Source organism: Symsagittifera roscoffensis, chromosome 6 (assembly GCF_963678635.1).
Source record: "Symsagittifera roscoffensis chromosome 6, txSymRosc1.1, whole genome shotgun sequence".
In the NCBI taxonomy this organism is placed as follows: domain Eukaryota; kingdom Metazoa; phylum Xenacoelomorpha; order Acoela; family Convolutidae; genus Symsagittifera; species Symsagittifera roscoffensis.
Window position 1 is genome coordinate 40,594,051 of NC_087067.1, and position 25,136 is coordinate 40,619,186.

The 25,136-nt window shown below is 34.0% G+C and overlaps 1 protein-coding gene across 1 annotated transcript in view; it reads right to left on the reverse strand.

Moving 5' to 3' along the window:
- LOC134848742 (potassium voltage-gated channel subfamily C member 1-like) overlaps positions 1 to 25,136 on the reverse strand; it is a 78,670-nt gene that overhangs the window by 9,859 nt on the left and 43,675 nt on the right. The window contains exons 2-3 of the mRNA XM_063866254.1: positions 15,118 to 15,252; positions 14,604 to 14,708 (exon numbers count right to left, since the gene is read on the reverse strand). Of these exons, the coding sequence (XP_063722324.1) occupies positions 14,604 to 14,708; positions 15,118 to 15,252 (240 nt within the window). The remainder of the gene's footprint in view (positions 1 to 14,603; positions 14,709 to 15,117; positions 15,253 to 25,136) is intronic.

Consider the following 25,136-nt stretch of genomic DNA (forward strand, 5'->3'; position numbering starts at 1 on the left):
GTCTACGTTTGTCTTCTATACAGAATAAAGAGAAAATCAAAAAATGTGTTACAAATTTCTATGAAATATTTAGCAGAATACTTTATTGAATTTTAAAAACATCATTTTGTGCTAGCGAAGCGCTTAATGTAGCTTGGAAACTAGTTTTCTTGGAGTAAAACTAAGTTTTAAAAGCTTCTCACTCTAATTAAGCCTTTTGTCCTATTAAACACCTGCACTATCGCTAAAAAAATTCAAACCGGATAAAGCGGAAAGGGCTTTAAAGTCATATATCACTCCACTTATTCCGGTGCTTATTTAAAATACCTGCTTTTGCGTCGGAAAAAAACCTGAAAAAGTCTCAAACACAACCAAAGACAAAGTTCCTTCCTACTGTCAATGGTCAGAACAAAAAATAAATTTGTACGTTTGCACAAAAATGCATGAATTCAACCTGCAATTTTTTTTTTGAAAGTTTCAGCTTGGTCATCAAATATGACATTATTGATGAAATCTCAATATTTGATTCAAGTATCTGAGTTTTTGCGATATGGACGAAGACGCTAATCTGTAATATCTATAATTTGACCGAGGATCTGCTCTCGCGTTTGTTTGTGCAAACTGGACCTAACACTTACAATCTTTTGTCAGTGTGAAAAAAGTCGCAAATTGTATGCGTTGCGTATGTTTCTCCAAGTTTGATGATCACACTTTAAAACTTATCCAAAGGTTTCACTAAAATTCGTATTTTTTCACATCATCAAGCTTCGTAGTAAAAAACCACGAGAGCAGCAGATGATCAGGATGAAATAACTAACTTATCTTGTGTTTTGTTACTTGTAACTACGAGAGCAAAAGTTTTCCTCGCGTGTTGTCATAATTTTATAGTTCCATCTTCCGAAGAAAGTGGAGATTATTCATGCTTGGGAAAATTGTTTTCAGACCAATTTTTTACCTGCGATTAATTTTCGTAAAGTTATATGGGCTTAAAGATTGCCATTTTGGTCAATTTTGGACAATTAACGCGCGATTTATTTCGCGCTATCAACGCGTTAGCGTAGATTTATTCCGTCTTTGTTGTGAATTGTATTATCTTAACCGTATTTTGTAATTAACTTGTTAGTCAACATAACTGGTACTTAGTTATGACCTTGATACGTTCATTCCCTCCGGCGGAGAGAATGCTCTTTCACTTTTTAATATTTTAACTTTGAGATTAATTAACTTTTAACTACACTTTTATCTGTACAAAAGTAGAGTTAGCTGTAACAAAGAAACATTTTATCATGGCGCAGTCAAACAGTAACGAATCAAACGTGAGACGTATAACTTCATTTTGGCAAAACCATACGGTGGACCCACCAATTCCCTGGGAGGAGTGGAGCGATCTATTTCAACTGGCAGTAATCGCAAAGGAAAATATCGACATAGATAACCTTCTAAACCCGACAGAACGATACCACCCACACCCACCACTATTGGAAAATCCACCGGAGGGCGAAACGGAAATCCAAAAACTGACCCGTTTGGAAAAGAATATCCGTGAACAAAAGAGATATGACGAGGAAGAGACAGCTTTGATAAAGTCGGAAACAAAAAAATTCAATGGCATAAGATTTGAAGAAGCTGACAAAAAATTCTGATTTTTCCTTTATTTAGCCGTCGGAAACGAAGCAAAGAAAATCTTCGGCCAAAAATTTACGCAGTCAAATTTCTTTCAAATTTCTTTCAAGCATTTGTGAAGAAAACCAACATTACGTTCGAAAGACACATAAATGGCTCCAAGTTGGTTGAAAGAAGCTTATTTGCCATAAATCATTGTTGATAGGAGCAAAATTTATCACTTTGTACTTTAATTGGCGTTGGGGGGATTGATTTTCAAAAAAATCTCAAATTTAAAAAAAAATCGTTTTTATTTTCTTACATTTATTTTCTTCAAGATTTTACTGCTCCAAAAACCTTAAAAGGCAGTCAAAAATTTCAGGGGTTTGCCTTGATACAAGCCGTCTTGTATTATTTCAGTTCTTCAATTATTTCTACACTTTTTTCTTCGCTTCCATTTCATTTTGACTAGGTTGAATCATTTGGGTTGCGCTTAACAATTGTCTAAAACCCCGTAGAACCGCTCAGTCCTGAACTGTACATGAGCTTAATATTGGCACGGAAAGAACGGGTGAAAGCCCTAATTTTGCGAGACGAAGGACTGAAGGGAAGAAAAAGAGTTACGTTGAATGTTTTTTGAATTTCTATGAATAGAACTTCAGTTCTTAAACACACTAAAAAATTCAAAAACCTCGAGGTTATTTTAGTCTCCATTCCTCTTTTTTGCATGTTCTCAGTTGACTCAAAAAAAATCTCGTGGTTTTCTAAAAATCTTTATCGGAACTTTCAAACAGGAAAACTTTTGTAAGCAGTTTCAATTATAATTGCGACCGGATCGAAGACATATTCTCGCTTAATATTGGTCAAGCCCATACTCATTATTAGCTGGTGAAGTATCAGAACATGAATGCAAAATTCATGTTCATTACCACATTGATAAGTTTATTTATACAGGTTTAAATGTAACGCTTCTACAGAAAACAAGTTTTGTTCCATGCGCGGTTTTAAAGCTATTTTTGTAAGTAAAAACGGAAATCAGTCTCATTTTATGAGCCAGAGATGCAGTGCCGATGTAAGAAATACCTATTTGGGAGCCCATTAACTTGAATTAAAACTAGAGTTCATTTTTGTAAAAGGTGCTTTGTAATTTCCTGAACTCAAACAAGAATCATTGCTGAATATATATAAAAAAACTGCTCGTATCAGGGTGAAGTGTAGAGTGTTTCGACTGCTTTTGAAAGTCTATCGAGCAGTAGCAACCTGAAAAAACTGAATTAAAAATATTAAATGATATTTTTTGTTCTAACTTTTGAGATTTTTTGTGAAAATCATCCCCCATACGCCATATAAAGTGCAAACTGATAAATTTCGCTCCTAGTAACAGATCATTTATGGCAAATAAGCTTCCTTCAACCAATTTGGAGCCATTTCTGAGACTGAACTAAATGTATGCTTAAGCGTTAATAGCGCGAATTATATCGCGCGTTAATTGTAAAAAAAAAGTGGCCAAAATGGCAATCTTTAAACCCTATAACTTTACAAAAAATGATCACAGGTAAATCATCTTTTCAATTTAAGCTCAAAACAACAATAATTTTTGAAAGACTAGTTGAAAAGCCTTATCTCATCATATTGCAGTATAATAATTCAATCTTTCAGTGAATAGTGAAAGAGCATGACTAGTAAAAAAGCAAACTTTTCATTTCAATTCATTTTCTTTTCAAATAATGTACCCTGAACTGGATAATAACAAAACATTCCAATTTTGAGAGTGATACAAAATTCCACAAATTAGTGCAATTTGAGATAAACCATCCATTTAAAAATATTTCGCAAAACTTTATGATTCAGTTCTGAAAAAAATTTTTCCTTGACTTTTTTGGGACATTATTACTTTTGAGGGTTTTTTGAATGGATCAATTTCTCTAGAACCGGTCAAAAGTTAAAGTTTGAATGCATTTGAACGCAAACAATTCAATATAATAAGAACAATTTTTTTTCAATTTTTGTGCATTTGTCTGTTATTGGTAAAACAATGAAACTTTGTGTGAAAAAAATTTCTGAAAAAATTGTAAGAGTAAGGAATAATGTTGCCACTAAAAATACGTTTAGGTACTTTTTAAATTTCAAATTGAATATATGTTTTTCATGTTGTCATTAAAAGATCGATTTTGTCATCAGTAATTGTTGTAGTCATAAGATTCGCATTACAAGCCATTTTTGCCCACTTGCATCAAAACGCTAAAATTTGACACTGCAAATTGAGACACAAATTATACTAATAGTATTTTTTCATAAAGCAATTTTAGATAATTCTGAGTAAACTTGGGGCAAGCAGGGGCACAACAGCGGTTCGCCGTGATGAGCTGTACAGCTCGTATGTTGGTCCTATCCCTCGTGGATAAATGATCTTAAAAAAATGTATAAAATCATATTTTTATGAAAGTATTGCGTTATTACAAAAACGTGGCAAACTTTTTCTTACAAAAAAAACAAAAACAAAAAGATATTTAGTTGTGCTTATTTTGAGCAATGAACTGCAATGAAGTCTAATCAACGCGAGATAAAACTGCACAAAATCACTCATGTTTAAGGCTAAAACTCATTATGGTTTACTTAATTGTTTTTTTTTGTCGTGCAACGCATCTTAAAAATTGTTTTCCTTAGCAATTTTTTTCAGTGCTGAACTGAAAAAAAAACTAGATTTCAAATTCGCAAGAGCACATCCTTCCAATTAAAGACAGGGGAGCCCGCGGCGTGAATAGGGCTTCAAGAAGCTCAATAACCCTTGAGAGCCTCTTATCGACGACCCAGCTCTACCTAGATCAACATTGTTTAAATTGGGGTTAAATCCAGTTCAAAAAACGGTTCAAATAGACGTGATGTTAAGAAAAGGGAAAAACAGTCAATTATAGATCAATAGTAACTCCCGGGTAGCGAAAAAGTTGCCCTAAGCAACTCAGCGCGTCTAACCTGTGATGATAAGTTTTTCTTTGTTGTTTTAGAAATGCGTCAGTAGAAAACTCAGATCAGATTCTGGGAATTCAGATGGGGTCTGATTGATTTTGGATAAGCAGAGAAGTGGAAATTGTATTTTTCTGCAGAGGAAAAAATCATTTTTTTTGATAAAAAATCAATTTCCGATCGAAAACTACATAAATGGAATTCTCATTCCACAGAGATTTTTGCCTGTTTTATGAAAAACGCTTGATCGTATCATTATGAAACGAAGATGTGGTCTTCTAAAAATAAATTAAGCCCTGACATATTATTTTCTTCAAAAACCATTCGAATTGCATCGGGTACTTTTGGTTCAAAAAGAATCGGTTTCGTAGTCAACTTGGGTCTTGGGTGTTTTTTATTTTCTCGTCGATCCCTACTAGAAAAAACGTCAGATTGAGCCATAGCCATCAATCAAATCTTATTTGATATCTTTCAGTCGTATTTTGAGTCGTTTGAAAGAAGATTAAAAAGTTCACTGAGAATCATCTTTAAAAAGATGAAAAGCTCACTGAGTGAGAATCATCTTTAATCATGCACTTTTTTGCCTTTTTTTGGACTAAAAAAAGACATTAAAGATGCCAATGCCATTTTTTTTTAAATTTGGCCTTTTCTATTTTTCTTTATTTATAACTGTGTTTGAAAAATTGTGATTCTTGCGCAGCAACCGATCATTTTTGTTTCTTCTGAAATACTACGCGCAGTGCCTACGACAGATGTCACTTGTATCTAGTAATTGTACTGTGCGCTCAATTAGCTTGCACTATCGATTTAATTGGAGAACGATTACCGAGCCTGATAAATTCACTGAAATCGATTATTTTTGCCAAGATAATCCATTATAATCGATTATTTTGAAATGAAAATCCATTATAATCCATTGCGATAAAAATTTCATAATTTTTTTTTCTTTTACCCGCCACCCCAGTGTCATGAAAAATATTAAGCCTTATTATTTTACATGGCACTGGATTGGAGGGTAGAAAAAATTATAAGTTTTTATTGCAATTATTGTATGAAACTTTTCTTCCAAATCATTGAGAGAGGTATTTAGCGTCTTTTTTGTATCACATATTTTACAAAAAAATTACCAAAATATGGTTACAGGCGATTGTTTTAATATTTGAGCAACGGAAAGAAGATGATTTAACCGAAAAAATCCTTCAAAAAACGCTTAATTAAAAGTCGAAAAAAGACTGTCACTTTCTTCTGAAGTCGGAACAACAAGACTGCTTGTAGATCAAGGAAAAACATTGAATGTTCTGAATTCATCCCAAAATTTGATGAACAAATTTTTGTTCAAAAAAAATCTAAAGCCTAATCGAAAAAATAAAGGATGGTTTTTTCAATTGTTTTTGTTTTTACCCACATGTTATTGATGTATTACAATTGATATATTAAGAGTCTCGTCTACTTTTAATAAGACCAAGTTGATGGCCTCAAGATGGATTGGAACTATTTAAAGCTCGGCCAAGCCAGGATATAATAACGCAAAATGTGGCGCGTAAATTTTTCCAAACTGTCCTAATTAGCTAACTTCAAGTCCTAGAAACTCTGCAAGAAAAACAATCACAGGTAATTTGTTTTTAATTGATCCGAATAAAACGATATTTTGATGACGAATCACCAAACTTTGTCAAAAACGTTTTGTTGAAAAGTCGAAATTAGACTGAAAAAAAACCACGCCCAGCATTAGTTTTCCGTCACTTTCTTCGAAAGTCGGAACAACAAGAACGCTCGTATCCGGACAAAACCCCGAATGCTCCTACTGCCCGTTTTGCTCTAAGCAAAAATTCGTTTTTCAAAAAAAAAGTTGGAATACTTCGAAATTTTTTTTTCAAAATTTGTTTGTTGCAAATATTCCCCCACAGGGTATTTTTACCTTAAATTCATTTCATGTTATTCGCGTCACGCGACCATTGTTTTATTAGTTTCCACAAGCTGGCCTCAAACTAAATTCAAACTATTTTTGAGAGGGTTTAATTGCCGGTCGACCCAATTAATTGTCCCAAAATAGCAAACCACCATATCTTTAGAAAAAAGATCACAATAGAAAGTAGCTTTTAGATAAATCGATAGTGGTCTGAAAAAACTTCACCGATTACAAATGTCGGAACAAAACACCACACCCAGCACAAAAATCCTAACTTTTGTACAAAATCTAGCCATCAAACGATTTGAGAATATAATCAATATGTGGTTTTCTCTTCAATAACTCAACTCATCTCTTTTACTTTGTCCAGTAGCCCTAACTAAACTAGAACATTTTCAATTTGCTTTCATACTGTCGAACGCTTTTTCCGGATTTTTTCCGGGTATCTAGCCATATTTCCTTCATTTTTGAATAGATCCTTTTTTGAAGTTGCAAACATCAGTTATTGAAATAAACAGACTCTTATTTAAAATGACCGGTTTACTTTGATTAGACAGGAAATTCAGACCCCATGATAATGTAACAAATTTTGAAATAATGAAAAATACAGCTCTGAAACGCCAAAGTATAGTTTCACGTTATCAATGAATCAGTGAAATTTAAAACCAAAAAATTCATCATTTTTCATCTTGGATCTCTAATGATCGAGCAAGCCTCAATTCCACAAACGTTAGAATTCTGGTTTTATAGAGAAAACGTAAGCTATCTTATATTTGTGCTCTGTGTTTTCACGAAGAAAAACTTAAATGCTTGGGGATGGACCATGGAATCTTCGGATTACCAGGCGAGGCGAGTGTGGTTGCGGATGGAAACTTATCCTTTGATTTTTTCTTAGTTTCAAAAGCCGAACTTTTTTCCGACGTACGAAGAAGTGACCGAATATTTGTGCTTGGTGTGCATTTTTTCTCCAAAAAAACTTCGACTTTTAACAAAAACTACCCGTCAACATTTTTCAAAAAATTGGGGCGATGGATTTAAATTGCCAGTTTGGCCAATTTGTAATATCTAAAGCCTTGCATTTTTTGAGCCATCAACTCGTAAGCGGCTAATTAATCCGCTGAAACACCCATTCGAAACCGTTTTGAGACAAACTATTTGTATTTTTAACACGTTACAAGAGGCCAAGGACATTGCTTTGTACTTTGCAAGGCATATGAAGGAAGTTTAAAAAAGTGGAGAAAGAAATCAAACTAATTTTTTCTTTTCCTTCGTACAATTTCTGAATTTTTATTCTTTAATTGATGTTTTCAGAAACAACTTCAGTAATTTAAAAGCAGTTTGAAACCTCGGGTATCGCCCCGATTCAAGCAATCTTGTTTTTTTTGAAATATCCTGCACTCATTGTCTTTCCAAATTAAATTGGCCATATTATTTCCGCATATGACTTAAAACTCAGGACTTAAAAAGTAACTTTGGCAGCCAAAAATTGTAAATTTCGGAGCATTTAGGGCTTGATATTGATATTTGATAATGACAGTCCAAAAATTGTTTGGCATTGAAAGTCCAAAATTATACTGTATCAAAACTTCATCTACCAAAAACATTATTTTTAATTGATTAGTATTGAAGCAATTCTATCCTGCTTAGATTGGTTGGGTATAAAAGTTTACGCTCGAATAAAGGGCTACGCTCATGTTTAAATCTGAGCTGTATCAGAACGTAATAAACATCGGCTCGGGAACTTCGCATGCAAACGCGTTTTTGCGAAACAAAATAGTGAGTTGAAAAAAATTGTTTAGATTGTGTTGGTCTCGTGTTCTCACTTGAGTAAAATTACTTTCGTGTTCTTTTATTGGTATAAGTTTAAAACCTTCACAGAAAATCAAAGTTTCTCATTCGCATTTTCAAGGCAGTTCTTGTCAACAAAATCGGACATCATTCATAGCTTAAAGTTTCAGACTTGAGGTGCCAATGTGGAAAAAAGTAGTTGCACAGCCCATTAGCTTGAGTTAAAACTAAGTTTCATTTTTATTTAGTTTTGCTTTTTAGCTTCCTAAATTCTAACAAGAACAAAGGCTCATTATATCAAATATAGATTGAAAGCGACGCAACATCGAGTTAATAACAAAACAAGAGACAGAAAACCAATAAAGTACCATTTTTAACAGATATTTATTGTTTCTTCAATTTGACGTTTTTTTGTAGTTTCGTTTCTGACAAATATTTCAAAATCTCGTTTAATTAGTAGGACAGCTAAGCAGACTCAGTTGACGATCAAAAAATTATCTATCTGCTATCTTTGATGAAAAAAAATTAAATTGAAACTTTATCTGGTTACGCAAAAAAAATTTCGGAAGATATTGCATGAATGACCAAGAAACTAATAAACTTTTTTTTTTATATTTTGCTCATTATTGAAGTTGTTGAAAACAAAAAATCTATGTTGATTTACTGAAGCTTCAGCGCAGTTCCAGCAGCATCCACAAGGTGTCAATGAGAATGTCTATCTTCTCGACAGGACTTCACATCAGGGCAAAGACAAAATCAAATAGCCCTAACACACGTTTTGCAAAACAGAAAGTGATTTGATTAGCGCCTAGCAACATATCAATAAGTCTGCTTGCTTTATTTTATTTTGAAACAAACTTTGAGCCAGACATACTTAAAGCTTACGCGTTATCAGCACGACATATTTCGAATGTTTTTTTCCCAATTTGGTCCAATTGGTATTATAACAACCCCATAAAATTACAGAAATTTTTAAGTTTGGAATTTTTTTTATTATGTCGTTCGAACCACGGCTGAAAGGGCTTTGACAGGATATATCAATCCACCTAATCCGATGATTATTTGTGGTACCTGATTTTGCATGGGAAAAAATTTTCGCATCGGTGGAAATCAACAAAAACGATCAAAATTTTAAAACACAGTTAGGACTATAGAAAACACTAAATCATTCCCGGCAGAAATAGTTTGAATTAGATATATAAAGGTTAAAAAATCAGGTAACTTCATTGTCATTTGCTCTAATATCTTTCCCTAGCAATTCCTTAATTTTTTTTGCCTATTAAATAAAGTTCCCTGACAATTGGAGCAAATAAGCGAAGATAGAATAAACAAGACTGCTCGTATATCAGGGCAAAACGCTGAATGTTCCGACTGTCCCTTAATTTAGATCCAATAGTCTTTGCGATAAGAAAATATTTAATACTTGAAAAAATTTGAACTACCTCAAAGTGTGAAATGTTTAGTCGTACAAAATTAATACAACCGTTCTGATTAGCTAGCCTTACTTCACTTTGGAACGATTTTTTTTGTGCGGTATAAATTGCCACGCATAAATAATTCGCGTTACGCTCTCAGCAATTTTATTAACTTCTTCAAAACGCGCATAATTTAGTCCAGAACATGGCCAATTTGGCAATTTTCAAACCACCAGACCAAAAATTAATCGGAGGTAAATTATCTTTTTAGATTCGAACTCAGGAAGTCGATATCTTCAATGGGGTATAAAAAAATTTTTGTCGAAAACTATTATTTCGATCTGCGAAAATTGACTGATTAAAAAAACCACACCGAGCATAAATATTCCGTTTCCTTCCAAAGCCGGAACAAAAACAAGAACAAGATCATAAACATTCTTTTTTATCCGATCTTTAGAAAATTCGTTTAATCAAAAGTGATTTATATATGGTTATGGCTGAGTAACAGATTATTTGGTTAACATGTCAGGATTGAAAGCTCTGAAAGTAAAATTCATCATCTCATAGTTCTCAATTTTTTTAACAAGTGCTAGTGACAGATTTAACCGGCTGGTTTCGACTTTTCCTAGTTTTATATTCTCGCGAGAAAATGTTCTTATTTCTCAAAAAATGTTAGCTCAAATAATGAAAAAAATATATATTTTCAAAGCTTTTAAATGAAGTTTGAAAAAATAGAAAGTGAGTTGCGTAAAAAGCAGAATAAAATCTACTTATCAAATGATATGAAATCAAGTTATGTTATGAATTGAAAAGCATCGTCAAATTCCATGAAATGAGTAGAAAACAGAACCATTAGCTAGTTGCATTAGTTTCTGGCTGAATTAACTTTGATATTACTTTTGTATTTTGTAATAAAAGAAAACATTACTGATGGCTATTTAGTGCGTATCGCAATTTAGTAAGGGGAGTGGGTTAAGTTCAAATTACCCCGAAACAACCCTCTTTTTTATTCTCGTGGGGTTTAGCCCGGAAATATCTCAATATTTTCATATAGCAAATGTAATGAAAAATCGGGGCTGTCTAAAAGCAGCACCATAGCTAATAACAACAGTTATAGATAGAGTCAAGATGAGGGCAAGTTGTTATTATTTTTATTATCAGATAATTTTGAAGAGTGCCAGATAATTTTGAAGTTTTTTCAAGAAAGCCAGCCCGGAAGCCTAACCCGGAGGTTAATTATTTAAGATTGAACTAGAGCTCATTTAATCAAGATGAGCGCAATAGTTTATGGCTACTATAAGTTTTGGAGCTCTATGAGCTCAAAAAGTTATAGATAGTATCTAGCACGTGCGATTTCACCGACCGTAAACGCCACCACGCAACGAAAGAAGTTGACAAATTTCTGAGACATCAGAAATCGAGATCCAGAACCAAAATCGGCACTTTTCCAGTCCCCCCTTTGAATTTTATTTTTGAAAAATCTATTTAACGTTGTCATAAAGCAATAAAATTTTGCGTGGTGAACAAATAGACAATTCTGAACAGATTTGTTGTTCATACTTTACAGCGTAACATCACGCATTTAGCCGTAATAAAACGTAAAACAAACATAATACTCGGTATTTTGAAAGGGGGGACTGCAAAAGAGCCCCGAAATTCAATAATCCGGTAATGAAAAAATTTATTTCGAGAAAAAATGCAGAAAAACTAAAAAATAATAATGAAGAAATTGTGTCAACATAAATCAGAGTTTGAGACCAATTCAATTTAATATTATTGCTTACTACAAAACCTAAACCTTTGTTTTTTATCTGCGTTTCATATTTCTCACAGATTTTCATGAAATGAGTAAACTTTAACAAGAACATTTGATCAAAAAAGAAGATTAATGTAAATTGATTTTGTTTTTGCTCACAAAATCTGAATGAAACTGATAAAAAATGAATCAAATTCAATTTAAAAAAATTTATAACCAGGTTATACAAAACAAACCATTATTGTTCCATTCACTGCAAAAGAGGAGTATTTGGGTCGATGCAAAATCAGGTGCCACAAATTACCCGGGTCACCAAAACTTGTTATCATACATTTTCCATATATGAAAAACTTCCTACCATACAATTCCATACAGTTCCATGCCAACAGAAAATGTATGATATCTCTATGACAAGCATTTTTCCACTTATGAAATTTGTATAACAAGTTTTTTTCCATGAACCAAAAATTTGATTTTTTTTTCTAAATTTTTTTGAAACTTTTTTGAGTTGTGTTCGTAACCGACCGCAAGTGACAAAGACTTTGGTTTACTCAACGCACCAAGAGTTTGACGGTTTTGAGCTGTCTTTCACAAATGATATAACAAAAGTAACCATATTTTAAATTTTAGCAACGTTTTTGAACAATGATTATTTAAACACCCCTTATAACACCCCAACCGTCGCAGTCGCAACCGCCATTCAGCCCATTACAGACAACATTGCAATTCAACTAGCCCTACCATCCAAAGAAAATTTAGTTTGCACCGCACAACGAGCGCGCAAGCAACGAGAAGAAGTCTTACCAGTCTCCCCAGCAACCAGAAGTTTCGAAATACCCGAACTTTTCAAAAATTTTTATTAGATTTGACAGTGGGCAAAATGATCACGAGAGGATTATTTTATTCGGTGACCCTGAAATGCTACCTGTGCTTGAAACATCCAACTTTTGGTTGGCTGATGGAACTTTTAAAGTCACCCCGAAAATGTTTTATCAACTTTACTCCATACACGTTAGTCTTTCAGGAATAGCCCCTGCTTGCATATATGCGTTTCTGCCAAACAAAACAGAAAAAACTTACCACCGTTTCTTAGAAGCCCTAAAAATACTAGTCCCTGATAGTAGACCTGAAAAAAATTTACTGGATTTTGAGCAGGCCGCTATTCAAGCGTTTCAGAAAAAATTTCCCGAGACCAAGCTGTAGGGATGTTTCTTCCATCTTTCACAAAATTTTATGAGAAAAATCGCGGAGCTCGGATTGAAAAAGGATTACGAAACTAACCACGAGTTCGCTTTAGCACTCAAAATGTTACCCGCACTGGCTTTCGAAAAAGAAGAAGGAATAGGAAATTCATACGATAAAATAGTGGAGGAAATTCAAATAGTTTGCGATCACACCATAAAAGAGTCGGAAAAATTAGCAAAAGTTGACGAGCTTTGCCTTTATTTTGGATCTAACTACATAAAAAGTCTCGTCCCGAATCGGGAAGCCCTATTCCCCCCTTCATTATGGAATCGAAGGGATGCGGCATCATCGGGTCTGGCCAGAACAACAAATGCTGTAGAGGGCTGGCATTATGGCATACAGTCATACTTCAGTGGATCGCATCCCAAAATATGGAAAGTGATTGCAAATTTGCAAAAAGACGCTTCCGTCCAAAAACTTAATTTCTATAACGCCTCGAGTGGGCACCAATTTACAAAAAAAAAGAAATACCGGGTGCTCAATGAAAAAGTGCAGAATATTATGCTTGTTTACGAAGAAAAAACTGATTTGCTTTTCTTTCGCGCTATGGCGAATTTGAGTTAAATATTTGCTATTTAATCTGTATTGCCAAGCAATAAAATTTTTTCCAAGTTTAATTATTTTCCTTGATTTTTCAAAATTGAGCTAGAGTCGATTTGAAACCGGCAAAATAATGAATACATACAAGGTGTTGACTTTTCTTTTCCCTCCGCCCAACCCCCTAAGATGAACCCATTTATTGTACCCTTGATATACCCGTTATCATATTTACCCGAAATTCAACATTTTTGGGAAAATTGGAAAAAATTTTCTGCCGCCAGGGATTCGATCCTTTGATCTCTAGATTTTGAGACTAAAGCTTTAACCACTATACCATGAGGCATTTGGTTGTCATCCGAATTATTCTTCCAAGTTTGGCTCTTTGATTTTTAATTAAGCCCATGTTTGAGTTTTCAAAGCGTAGATCAATTCTGTCGGCGCCAAAAGATCAAGGTCAAGAAATGTTTTGTATATGCACCAATTTGAATCATGTCGGTCGGGTTCGTTTTCAGGTTCATATCAAAGTCTAGACTATCGGCAAGGTCATTTTTCGCAATTAAATCTTTGATGTTTACCGACGATATGGTTCCGAATCTTTTTCAAGTAACTTTCACTTTGATTCTTACAATTGGTTTTAAAAAGGGGTTAAATTGTAGTGGGGTTATCTGATTTTGGGTTTATATGAGAGGGGGTTAAGAAAAAGGGGGTTACAAAACACGGGGTGATAAGCTTGGGAACCCTATCACCGATCAGCCTGTGTGAAAAGTTCCATCAAAAAATTAAAGTCGATTAACTAATTATACTAATTGACTGAGTCAAGATTTGCAAGTTGAAACAACACCCCGAGCACAAACAATCTGTAACTTTTTCCGAAATTCGGAACAATTATTAGCATGAAAATTTTCTGAATAGAACGTGAAATAAATTGTTTTCAATTAAATGTTGATTGGCCATTTTTTTGGAAAAATTTTTGAGAGAAATGTCGAAAACCAAATTATGATTTGGTGTTACGGTGTTCTGTTAATTTTGAGAAAATACGTCAGTCAACACTTAAATTGACGAACTTCTGCTTTTCGCACGTTTTTATAAAAGTAATGTTTTACAAGCTGTCGATGCATCGAACGCTTTTAATTCATCGAATTTATACCCCATTTTGGAAAGTTTTTATTTTTATGTTCTTTGAGACGTTATTGTTATTTCAGAAACTAAGTGACGTAAAATCTGCGCTGTATCAAAAACTTCCACACAGAAAACGACAAGCACTGGAAAAAATTATTGATTTTTTAAAATTAAAAACAGTCACAACTTTATACCATAATCGTACCATCGTTTTTCCAGTTTTCAAAACCCCTCGTAATTATCAATTTTTGCGTTTGCAGAGATTTCGGTTTTTTTTTAATCTCACCTTCGCAGATTTAGATGAATAGGGCTCGTCAAACAACTTCCACAGCTCTATCTGGACTTTCTTCAGTCTGGTTATTTTCCAGTTGTCAGCGTGGTCCTTTTCTATCTAAAAAACCAAATTTTTATGAAAAAAACCGGCGTAATTTGTTGAAAAAAAAAACATTTTTTTGCGAAATTTAAAAAAAAAGAACAGAGTAATTTATTTTTAACATCATGAATAGTCTCTGCTTAAAAAAAATGAGCAAAAATAGTTCCAGTGTTGTTTAGACAGCTGATTGCGTGGTATTGTGTTGCAAGATATCGAGATTTTTTTCTCAATTTTTAATTTTTTTTTCAACATCAATGTCGAGTTTAATTATTTTATTGCAATAATTTAAAAAGTTTTCAATTCCCAAACCAAATATTTATCAAATAAAATAAATTTTAGCAATAAAATAGCGCCGGGTCTCGTTAACAATTACCCACTCCCCTTCCCCTATCAAACTTTTTGTTACAAATGTATGGTTGTAACTGGCCTTGAACTTGGCGTATATGTTCTCGTCGCTAAGGACGTCTGGATCGTGTCCGTCTATCTCCAAACTGTCCAGAACCTCCAGCACATCATCCGTGTCCCTGTGTTTGGTGTAGGTCATCCAGCAACATGGCTCCACCTGCCAATCATTAGCAATTTATTACTTTAATTAAGATTTGATGACATAGAATTAAGAGATTGAATCTCCTATTTCAAAGAGGACTTTAACAGTGGAGTGCACAGGAAATTAGGACAACTTAAGGTCAGAAAAACACCTGAAATTTAAAAAAATACGTTACAATTTGAATCTGAATTTTGATTTCTTAGACTTTGTCAAAGTGATGATTCAAAAACTAGAGCAGTTTCCGTTGTTTCAATCTAGCAGAATTTTCCTGGTTGCTGCATTTAGAAAAATCTAGAATTTGAAGTATTGAGCTAAAACTATTTTGTGCTCTGCATTATTATTCTCCCTCACCGGTTTCTTATAAAAAGTTGTAAGATTCTATCTGCTCCTTGTTTCGAGGGTAATCTCCAACAAATTAAGCAGTGAAAAATAAATGTCTGTGTTTAAGAGGGTGTTATGTAAACCAACACTAATAAAAAAATTAAATTGTTTGAGTCATGAGTGTAAAAGCTTTAAAATGATATATAATATATTTACCCGCACTTAGTAAAAAGAGAAAATAATCGATTATATTATAATTATAATCGTACTTTTAGCAAAATTATAATTAATTATAAGCGCCAATTTTAGATGTTTAAACGATTTATAATCCATTATAATGATAACATTTTTGGTGACGTTTTAATAAATACAATCATTTATAATTTTTCCTAAAATCTCTTTTAAACTCTTATAATCTATTATAATAGATTATAATCCCTTTTTCTATCAAAATAATATTTGACAGGAAAAATCATTTATAATGGATTGTAATTTAGCTATTCTGCATGAAAACACAATAAAAATCAGTAAGATGTAAGAATAAGTAAACCAGGGGCGGATCTAGGATTCTCGCGAGGGGGGTTCTGAGTTAGGACCGAGTGGTTAACTCATAGAGTAATTTCGGATAGGGTACACCGTCTGCTCGTCACGCTATCTTATTTTCGGCCGGATAGATTCGTGCAACTTCTTAGTCTAATACCGATCCTAATCTTACTCTTATACTATCTAGTCTCAGGTTGTTTAACTAGTCTCTGATAGGCTCAATAGATCTAGGGTATACTGGTTTATTGCGGCTGCTGAAGTGCTCGGGAGAGTCCAACTAATTTCTAAGTTAAATTCAAATCTCTCTGGTGCTGAAATTACAAGTAACTTCAGCACTTACAAATAAGTGGGTTGTTAGTTAGATGGATCGTGATTGGTTAATATTAAATACTTTACATTGGTAAAACATTTAATTTATCCAATCATAAAATATAGTTTAGATCAGGTTCCACCCATCCGGGTTTTACAGAGTTTTTTAGAACAGTTCTTCTGTAATTCAAGGATGGATGATGGACGTTGGTATTTGGTGAACATCATAATTTTCTTCCGCTTCTTCTTTGTTAAAGAAGTTTCAGGAAGCTGGAGTTAGAGACATAAGACGTTGTGTCTTCTAGTGACAACGACTAAGTCTTCGCAACAAACTCAAATCTGATTTCAGAATGGTTGGCTATGTCAGGTTTTTTTGTTCTGCGTGGAGAACTTCTTTTGTGTCTGATCTAGTTTGGGAATGGCGTGGAGATTGTGCGTGGAGGGGATGCCTGGTTACTCGGATCTGTACGTATACTTGAACATCGAGGTGGTCATTGGTCTAGTTCAATGAAGTCCTTTTCTGCGAAGTCAAGTCGTACTCTAAATCCTTTGAGTTGTGATTGTGAGTGGCATATCGATTGTGGTTGGTCATTCTCTCTCGAGTGTAGTGGGGTCGTTTTGTCTTTAGATGTTCGTCCTTGGTGTTGTATTCTGATCTATGTATTGCATCATGTGATTTTACATTTTATAAAACTTTTATTAGTTTAATATTTTTTAATAATGATTTTAGTTAGTTGTTTTCACAAAAGCTTTTTGTTTTAGTTCGGTTATTTTGAAGAGTTACTCACACTTGAGTAGCTCTTATTAAAAATAGAGGTGTGGTCACAAAGCGTGGATGTAGCGCGGTGGGTTAGGCCGGCTATAGAGCATGCTCAGGACGTCCTTCCTGGTGGGTTAGGCCAGGAGTGGGAGTATGATTTCATGCGGTTTTTGTGAGGGGTCCTGTTATGTGACAACGTTTTATGTTGGGTTTGTTGTGGTTTTTCTTATGTTTTGTTGGTTGTGTCCTTTTTTCAAAAATCAAATTGTTTGTGGTATGGGTTTGTCTTTCGACTTTTTTGTGTTTTATTATTTCTTTCTTAGACTTTATAATAGTCTTCAAAAGAATAAATTATCCAGTTTTAAACTGGGTTAATCCGGTTTGGGTACCGTTGGTTTCCTTTTCTTAGTCATGCTGTTATTCTATGATTTGTGGTATTTAGTAAGCTGCGTTGGTTAGTTTTGTTTAGTATATGATTCCTTTCCAACCGGGTTAAAGGAAAGTTTGAAACATGTTATTATATGTTAGAGTTGTTGAGTGTGAAAACTTGAAACTGAAATTCATTATTTTAAACAATTCTTCGTGGGCGAGCTGTGCGAGTGTGGATAGAATTTCTGTGCGAATGAATGAAAATATCAAAAGGTTAGTACTGCAATTGCATTTTATTAATTTACTGCATAGAATTTGGAAATTTACTGCTAGTTATGGGGGAATTTTAAGTTACAAATTTTCATCATAATTAGATTTACTGCTTGTGGGGAAAATTTTAGAAATGAATTTACTGCATTGGTATTAAATTTATAAATTTATAAGTGTAAGAGATTAATAGAATTTTTGAAATCTGTTTGATGAAATTTGCGATTTTTATTTGTCTTTTGTGGTTTTTGTAGGTGATCGTCGGATGAAGGCTAAAAATCTAAGGAAAACATGGATAAAGTATGGTGAGTTTTTTAATATTTCAATTAGTTAGTTATATTCATTTAATTCATACTTACCTGTTAGTCGTCGGGGAAAAAACCGTGGGGGAAGATGTCGTGAATTAGTTCTGAAGTTGTTAGTAGTTTAGCTAAGATGCGGATGATATTTTTAGTTTGAAGCAGTGGCCAAAGCAATTGAAGTGCCTTAATAGTGGTTAGTTCTTCAGTGCCAACTGCAAACTCATAAGGTGTGTTTTGGATTAGATTATATAATTTGTGATTGAATTTAGTGTTGTGGATGAATTCTAAAATTGGGATTTCTATGGGTTGTACAAACTCGTGCGGGATAAGGAAGGGTCGGGATTCTTCGGCGTTGAAGGTCTTGGTGATGGGACAGAAGATGTACATTTGGGTTATGGGGTCATAATTACGAAGAATACCATGGAGGTTAGTGTCTTTAATACAATATGTGAAATTTAGGAAAAATGGTGAAGTGTATTTGGAATTAATGAATTGAAAACGATGGTGTGGTTGTCTAGAGGGTGTGTGTAGGTCAAAGTGATTTTGGATGAAGCGATAATAACTATATGTGTGGGTTTGTTTAGTGCGCAACATAATATCGTGTGAGCAGTGTAAATCTCTTTCGTGTGGTGCAAGGAAATGAAAGGTTAGTGAAAATATTTGGAAGCGTTCTTTAAAACTTTCGTATGCTTGTGTGTCTGTTAGTGCTTCTGAAATAATGTGATCAAACTTTCGGTCGAAGATGTTTAGTGTAAATATATATGGTGTCTTGATGAAAAATTTCTCGGTAATTTGTGGATTAGCGAAGCGATCGTCGTCTAAGAATTGATCTTGGTTAGCTCTGATGATGTTGTGATCATAGTATTCGAGTGTATATTCGTTAGCTCTAGGTGCAGTGTGTGTTTTTAGTGATTTTTTATATCCAACGTAAGTAAATTGTCTAGCGGTTAGTGGTGTAGTGAGTCGATATAGCATGTCCGTATTTCGCTCTATATCGATGTGAGTGTTAGATAATGGTAAGCAAAGAGGGTTAGTAAAATGATAATATGAGGTCCAAGAGAGAGTGGGCATTAAAATGTATTCATCTACGAAGTTGCGTGTTTCGTTAGTGTCGTGGGGGGTGTTTAATGTGTATTGTGGGAATGAGGGTAAGGTGATGGCCAAAAATTCTTTTGTGTTAGTATGCTTGGGGTGGTTGATGTATTCACGGGCTGTTCCTGGTTTTGCTGGGAAAGGATGGTTGGGGAACTTTCTTTTAAAAGTGCGGTAAGCTCTATTAGTGTTGAGTGAAGATTCAGTTGATGTGGATGATGGTGCTAATGATTCAGTATAGTTTGAAGAGGGTGTAGGGGTAGGGGGGTTGGATGAATTTATTGTGGAGGAGATTTGGTTTATGGTTGGGGTATTAAGGTGGTAGGGTTGTTGTTGAAGGGTAATAAAATTATCTAGCTCTGGGGAGATTCGGGGGGTGTCTGGAGAATGAGATGATTGGTCAGAATGGTATGAGAAGTAGGTTGGGGTAACTTGGGAAGCATAAGAGGGTGTGGGGGTGATTGGGTCAGGGTTATTGGATAATATGGGTTGAAAAGGGGGTTGAGAAAAATTAGAAGAGTTATGAAAATTATTGGATGGGGATGGTTCTGAGTCGGCAAATTCATCGGGGGTTTCAATATTCGGGTTATTGAGTTGTGAGATGGAATATAAAACTGAGATGTGTGAATTAGTATCGGAATTCATGCCTGATGTTACATTACTAGATGGAAAATCGGGTGGCGGAAAAGCAAAAAGTGGTATTATTGGGATTGGAGAGGTAAGATTGGTTGGGTGGGAATTTGATCGGTGTAGTGATCCAAGTTGGCGGCTCATCGTGGGCTAAAAAAATGATTATTTTGAGACTGAAAAGCGGTGGTATGGGGTTGTTCAATAATTTGTTCATAAGTATTATCATCTTGTGACTGGTGTGTCATTATATGTTGAATGGGACTTTGTGATGTGGTGAGTCGAAAATTTGGATTATGTGTGATGGCTAAGTTTCGAAAATTTCGTGGGACTAGGGATAGTGGATGGTTATTTGGTAGGGGTGGTAATTGTGGTGCCGTTGGCGTTATGTCTACATTGTTATGTTCTTCGTCGTATGTATTTTGTCGTGTTGCTATTTTTGTGTTATATTCTTTTATTTGTGCGTCTAAAAGAATTTTGTTTATAGATGTAGAAAAGATTCCAAAAAATCCTGCAAAGAGTATGCGTGCTACACTTGCTTGTCGATTGACCTGTGTGTGTATAGCACATGTGTTGTAGATTCCTTTTAAAAGTGAGAAAAGAAATCCAATAAAGTTAAACATTGCGTATAAAATAGTCAATTTTTCTAAGATGTAGTAGGGCCATCCTAGAAAATCGAGGATCTCATTTTTGAGTGTAACAAAGCTAAAAATGTTAATTGGTGATATATCTTGGGGACGGTATTTTTCACCGTTTAGATATATATAATCTTTAATGTCTTTAAAATATCCGCTATAGTCTTGCGTGTAGATATCGGCAAATCCTGCGGTTTCTGCAAGTTTGCGTAAATTTTGGTCTATTGATTGTCTTTGTATAGTGTCCATTTGTGTTAATAATTCTTGGAATTGTTGTGTTCTAATGTGATGTTGAATATCTGATTTTGAATAGATTCCTATTGATTGTAAGTCTATATTTGGGTTTCGAGCAATAGCGCGAATGCTTTCTGGTGAAAATTTTTTGAGTGATTGCATTAATGTGGGATATGGAGTGAGAAGATAGTATTTATTTTCATCAGGGTTTAGTTGTACTACATTGTGGCTGTTTTCTGATCCACATGGGACTGCGGTATCCCAGAAATAGGTTCTTCGTGAAAGTGTATCCACGAAATGTACTTTATTCTTATAAAAGATAGGGATTCTTTTATAACATCGTTTATCTTCAAAAACGTATAGTGGTGATACTTTTTAGTACAAGTATAAAACCATAAGATGTTTCCTTCATAGTCTAAAAAATTTGATCTATTTCCAGATAATAAGTATCCTGCATAGGGTATTTTTAATACTGCTAGTGCAAGTGATTGTAATATTTGTGTTCGTTCTAATTCGCATAGGTGGTGTAGTGTTTCTAATTCGGAGAGTGACATTTCTTGAAAAATTCGGCTAATTGTATAATCTAGTTTCATATCTAAATGAATATCATAGTGGATATTACCGAAATATGTAGTATTCATTAGTGATAATTCTTGTAAGCGTGTGCTTCTGGTGTCATGGGGTTTTAGATGTCCACCAGGTTGTCCGTTGCTTTTTTCAAAATTAACTGGTATATAGGATGTTCCTTCGTTTAGAGGATGACCTGTGGCATATGGGTCGATTTTTACTTTTCCAGTGGTCATGTCGAATCCTTTTTCGTATTCAACTAATATTTCAGAGTATTGTGTTCTGTGAAGTGGATTCCTGTATTTACATGCAAGTTCTGTTTCTTGATATATTTGAAAACGTGTCAATTTATTTTCTATATTGTCTATGTTTCTAAAATTAGAACTTAGTTTTCGTGATGGATGGACTTGTTCATATGGAATTGATTGTATAAAATATTTTTCGTGAAATTTTATCATACGAGCGTGTATTTTTGCTACTTGAAATGTTGTACATGTATCTTCGGGGAACCAAACAATGGTTGCTTGTGTTCTCGTTGTAGGGTCGCAATAACCTTGATCATTTTTACAAGGTAATCGGATTCCTTGATAGATCATTGTATTATCTGATAAATCTCGTGTTGGTTGTATTTTTTCGAGTTGTATTTTCCAATCAAAAAACATTATTTCTTGGTATCCTTTATTTTTTGTGTCTGCTTTGCAGTTTGATGGGTCATTTATACCAATGTGTGGTATCCAATGTTTATCGTGTAGGTCATAGGTTAATCGTCCGTGTGCGCCATTATACGGGTATTTTTCGTCTAGTTTTATATGTCCTTGGTGTCTTTCAAGTTGTGATTGATGTACAGAGTCTGGAAAAACTTGAAAATTAACTAATTTTCGTTGGGAGTTTTTATTTTGTGTGATGTTTAGTCTAAGTAATTCATTTTTACAATCGTCGGGATTGAGATGTAAAAGACGTTCTATATTGCTTTGATAGAATGATTCATGGTCAAGTCGGTTTTTGTTTCCATTCGAGACTTGTGAACAATGTACTTTCTTTTCGGAAAATGTTGCTGTGAATTTATAACCTGTAACTGTTGTTGCTCGGGCTTTTGAATAGAGTGTTGCTATTACATCTGTGGTTTCTATTGCTTGTGGTTCTGTTTCACATTGTGATACTTGATTTATTGCATATTTATGTAGTGTTTTTTGTTCATTTTCTTCACAATCGTAATGTGTTACTAGTAAATCTTGTGGTCCTGTACGAGGGGAAGGGTTTATGTTTTGATTTGAGATTACTAGAAAAAGGAGTTGGAGAAAAATTAATAATTTTAGAATATACATGTGTATGATAATCCTGAGTATGGATTATAAAATGTAATGTAGCCAATTCTGTTTTTGGTATATCTGTCGTATTTGTATATTACTTCAGTAGTTATAAACGGTGGTGGTAGTGATTGAGCTGTTATGTTAGGTGGATTTAATGGGTAGGGATGTTGGGTAATATTATTTAACTTAACTGTGATTTCAAACTTTAATTGTAAACTGTTTTGTTGGAGTATTTGAATATTGTGATCACGGATATCGTTGTGAATATCTTGGCGATATTGTAATCTATTAAGTGCCCAGTTATGAAGGCGGTTACTTTCTTGATGTTGTCCAAATAGTGGTGGAGGTGCTGTAAATGTATTCCAATCTAGTCTTAAAGGAATATTTGTTGTTGATTGTTCTCGATATCTGGCGTCGAGATTATTTGGAAAATTTAAGTTAAAGGGTGGTGGTGAAAACTGGCTTATTGATGGTGTTGATGGTAGTGATAATGTTTCTGGTAGTGATGAGGATGTTGTTGTATCCGTAGAAATATCTATGGGGTCATTGACTAAATTTGGTTCACCTTGTGTAAATGAATGTGTAGTCCAATATGGAAATCGTGATGTTTGGTTTGTGGGGTTGAAAGGATTTTCACGTATTTGCTCAGATGTTGGTGTTGAACCTAAGTAATCTGATGGTAGGCTTGAGGTGCTACGTTGTGAAAGAATCGTAGGGGTTTCTGGTAATGTATCAATGGTGTTTTCTGGAGTGTTTTGTGATGGGGATTGAGGTATATCAAAATGAACTCGGGGAGTTTGAAGATTTCTGTTTCGTCGAGGATGTATAATTTGTCTATTTATTTCGACTGTTTTTTGGTTTTGACTAGAATTTCTTATTCTACTTAGTTCTTGTGGTAGTGTTGGGTATAGGTTATATGTTGGTTCGCTTAAAGGTGCTTGTCGTTGAACTGGTTCTAGTGGTTCTGATAAACGAGCATGTCGTTCTTCAAAAGTGTATGGATTGTCTTGAAAAGAAATTCGTGTAGATGTTTGAGGATTTTGAGTAGTTGAAGGTGGTGTTTGGTTATCTTGGGATGATGTCGGTGAAGACTGATTCTGTGACTGTTGGGTAGCAATTTTTGATGGTTTTTTGAATTATTACTTTAGTGAGAAATTTTGTGTTTATTATAATATTCTTCCAAAAAAAGAATTAGAAGGACTGTTGCTAGGGCAAATGTGAGGATTGCTTTCTTTATACATTTACAGATGGTCAAATTGAGGGATCATAAGAATGCTATGAAAATTACAAACAATAAAAAAATATCGGTTCTACTGAAAATTGTTCGTATCATTTAGACAAGTTGTATAAATCGTACCTGTGGATATAATCAAGGGTTTTGGAAAGTTGGAGGAATAGTTCGAGAATAGTGTAGAAAATTAAACAAATGTTACAAAAAATGATTAGGATTATTAGAAAAGATTCAAGTATATCAAAAAGAAATATTATAAAGGTTTCAAGTATTGTAAAAAAATGTTTAAGATTTATGAGTATTTGAGTAACTGATTGAGAGAAGAGCATTTAAGAAATGATCTCTTGGTCGAATATTTTTTGCTGTTTGAGGCGATTTTCTAGTGTGGTCGGATTATTTATTAGTTTTTTGACAAGTGGGTTGAGTTTTGTAAAAAATTGTTGGGGGCGATTTTTATGGTGACTGGGAGGTCGTCTTTTTCTTTATTTTTGTTTGTCAAATGATCCGGGGTATGGTGAGATTTTTATACTTTAGGCTAATTAAAATGTTCATTTTGTTACTTTAGGCTAAGTTAACAAATTTGCTTTGGGGGTATTCGTGGTCTGAGTTGGGGAAATATTGTTGATCTTTGGGTTATTAGATAAGGGAGGGGTACGGTATTATGGTGATATTTATTTTAGTTGTCAAGTTGGAGTGGTTTGCTTATTTTTGACCTGGAGGTCGTAAAGTTATAGTTATAGATGTGCCTGGATTTCTATATGATTCGTCTAATTGGTCTTAGTTTGAGTTAGAGAAAGTGACGGATTGGATGAATCCTATTGGTCTATTTTGAACTAGAATTATTACGTACTTGTCAGCATGTTATTTTGAAAAATGTAAATGAAAAATGTTTCGGAGGTTTCAAGATTGTGAAGCAAATGTTAAAATTACTTTTGAAATTCTACTTTCTTTAAAATTTTAGATTGGGGGATGAATATTTTATAGTTTTTACGTGGTTGATTTCGGAGTCTTGTTGTTTTTCTATTTTCTGATTTGTCGATTTGTTCTTGGGGTATTATTTGTTCGGTCATTTTTCTATTTTTTCTTTGTTTTGGTGATTCTTTATGATTTTGTGTATTGATTTTGGTGGCGATTGGTTTCGTGTTTTGATTTTCGGTGGGGTTATCATTTTGTTCTGTGTTTTTCAGATGTGGTTCATTTTGAATGATTTTTAATCCTGTGAAAGAATATAATTGAGTTAATTCGCGGAGTGCGTATTCTTTTGGGTAATAAGGTAATAGGTTGTTTCGATGTTGAACGATTTCTTTTTTGTTTGAGTCGGTAATTTTATAT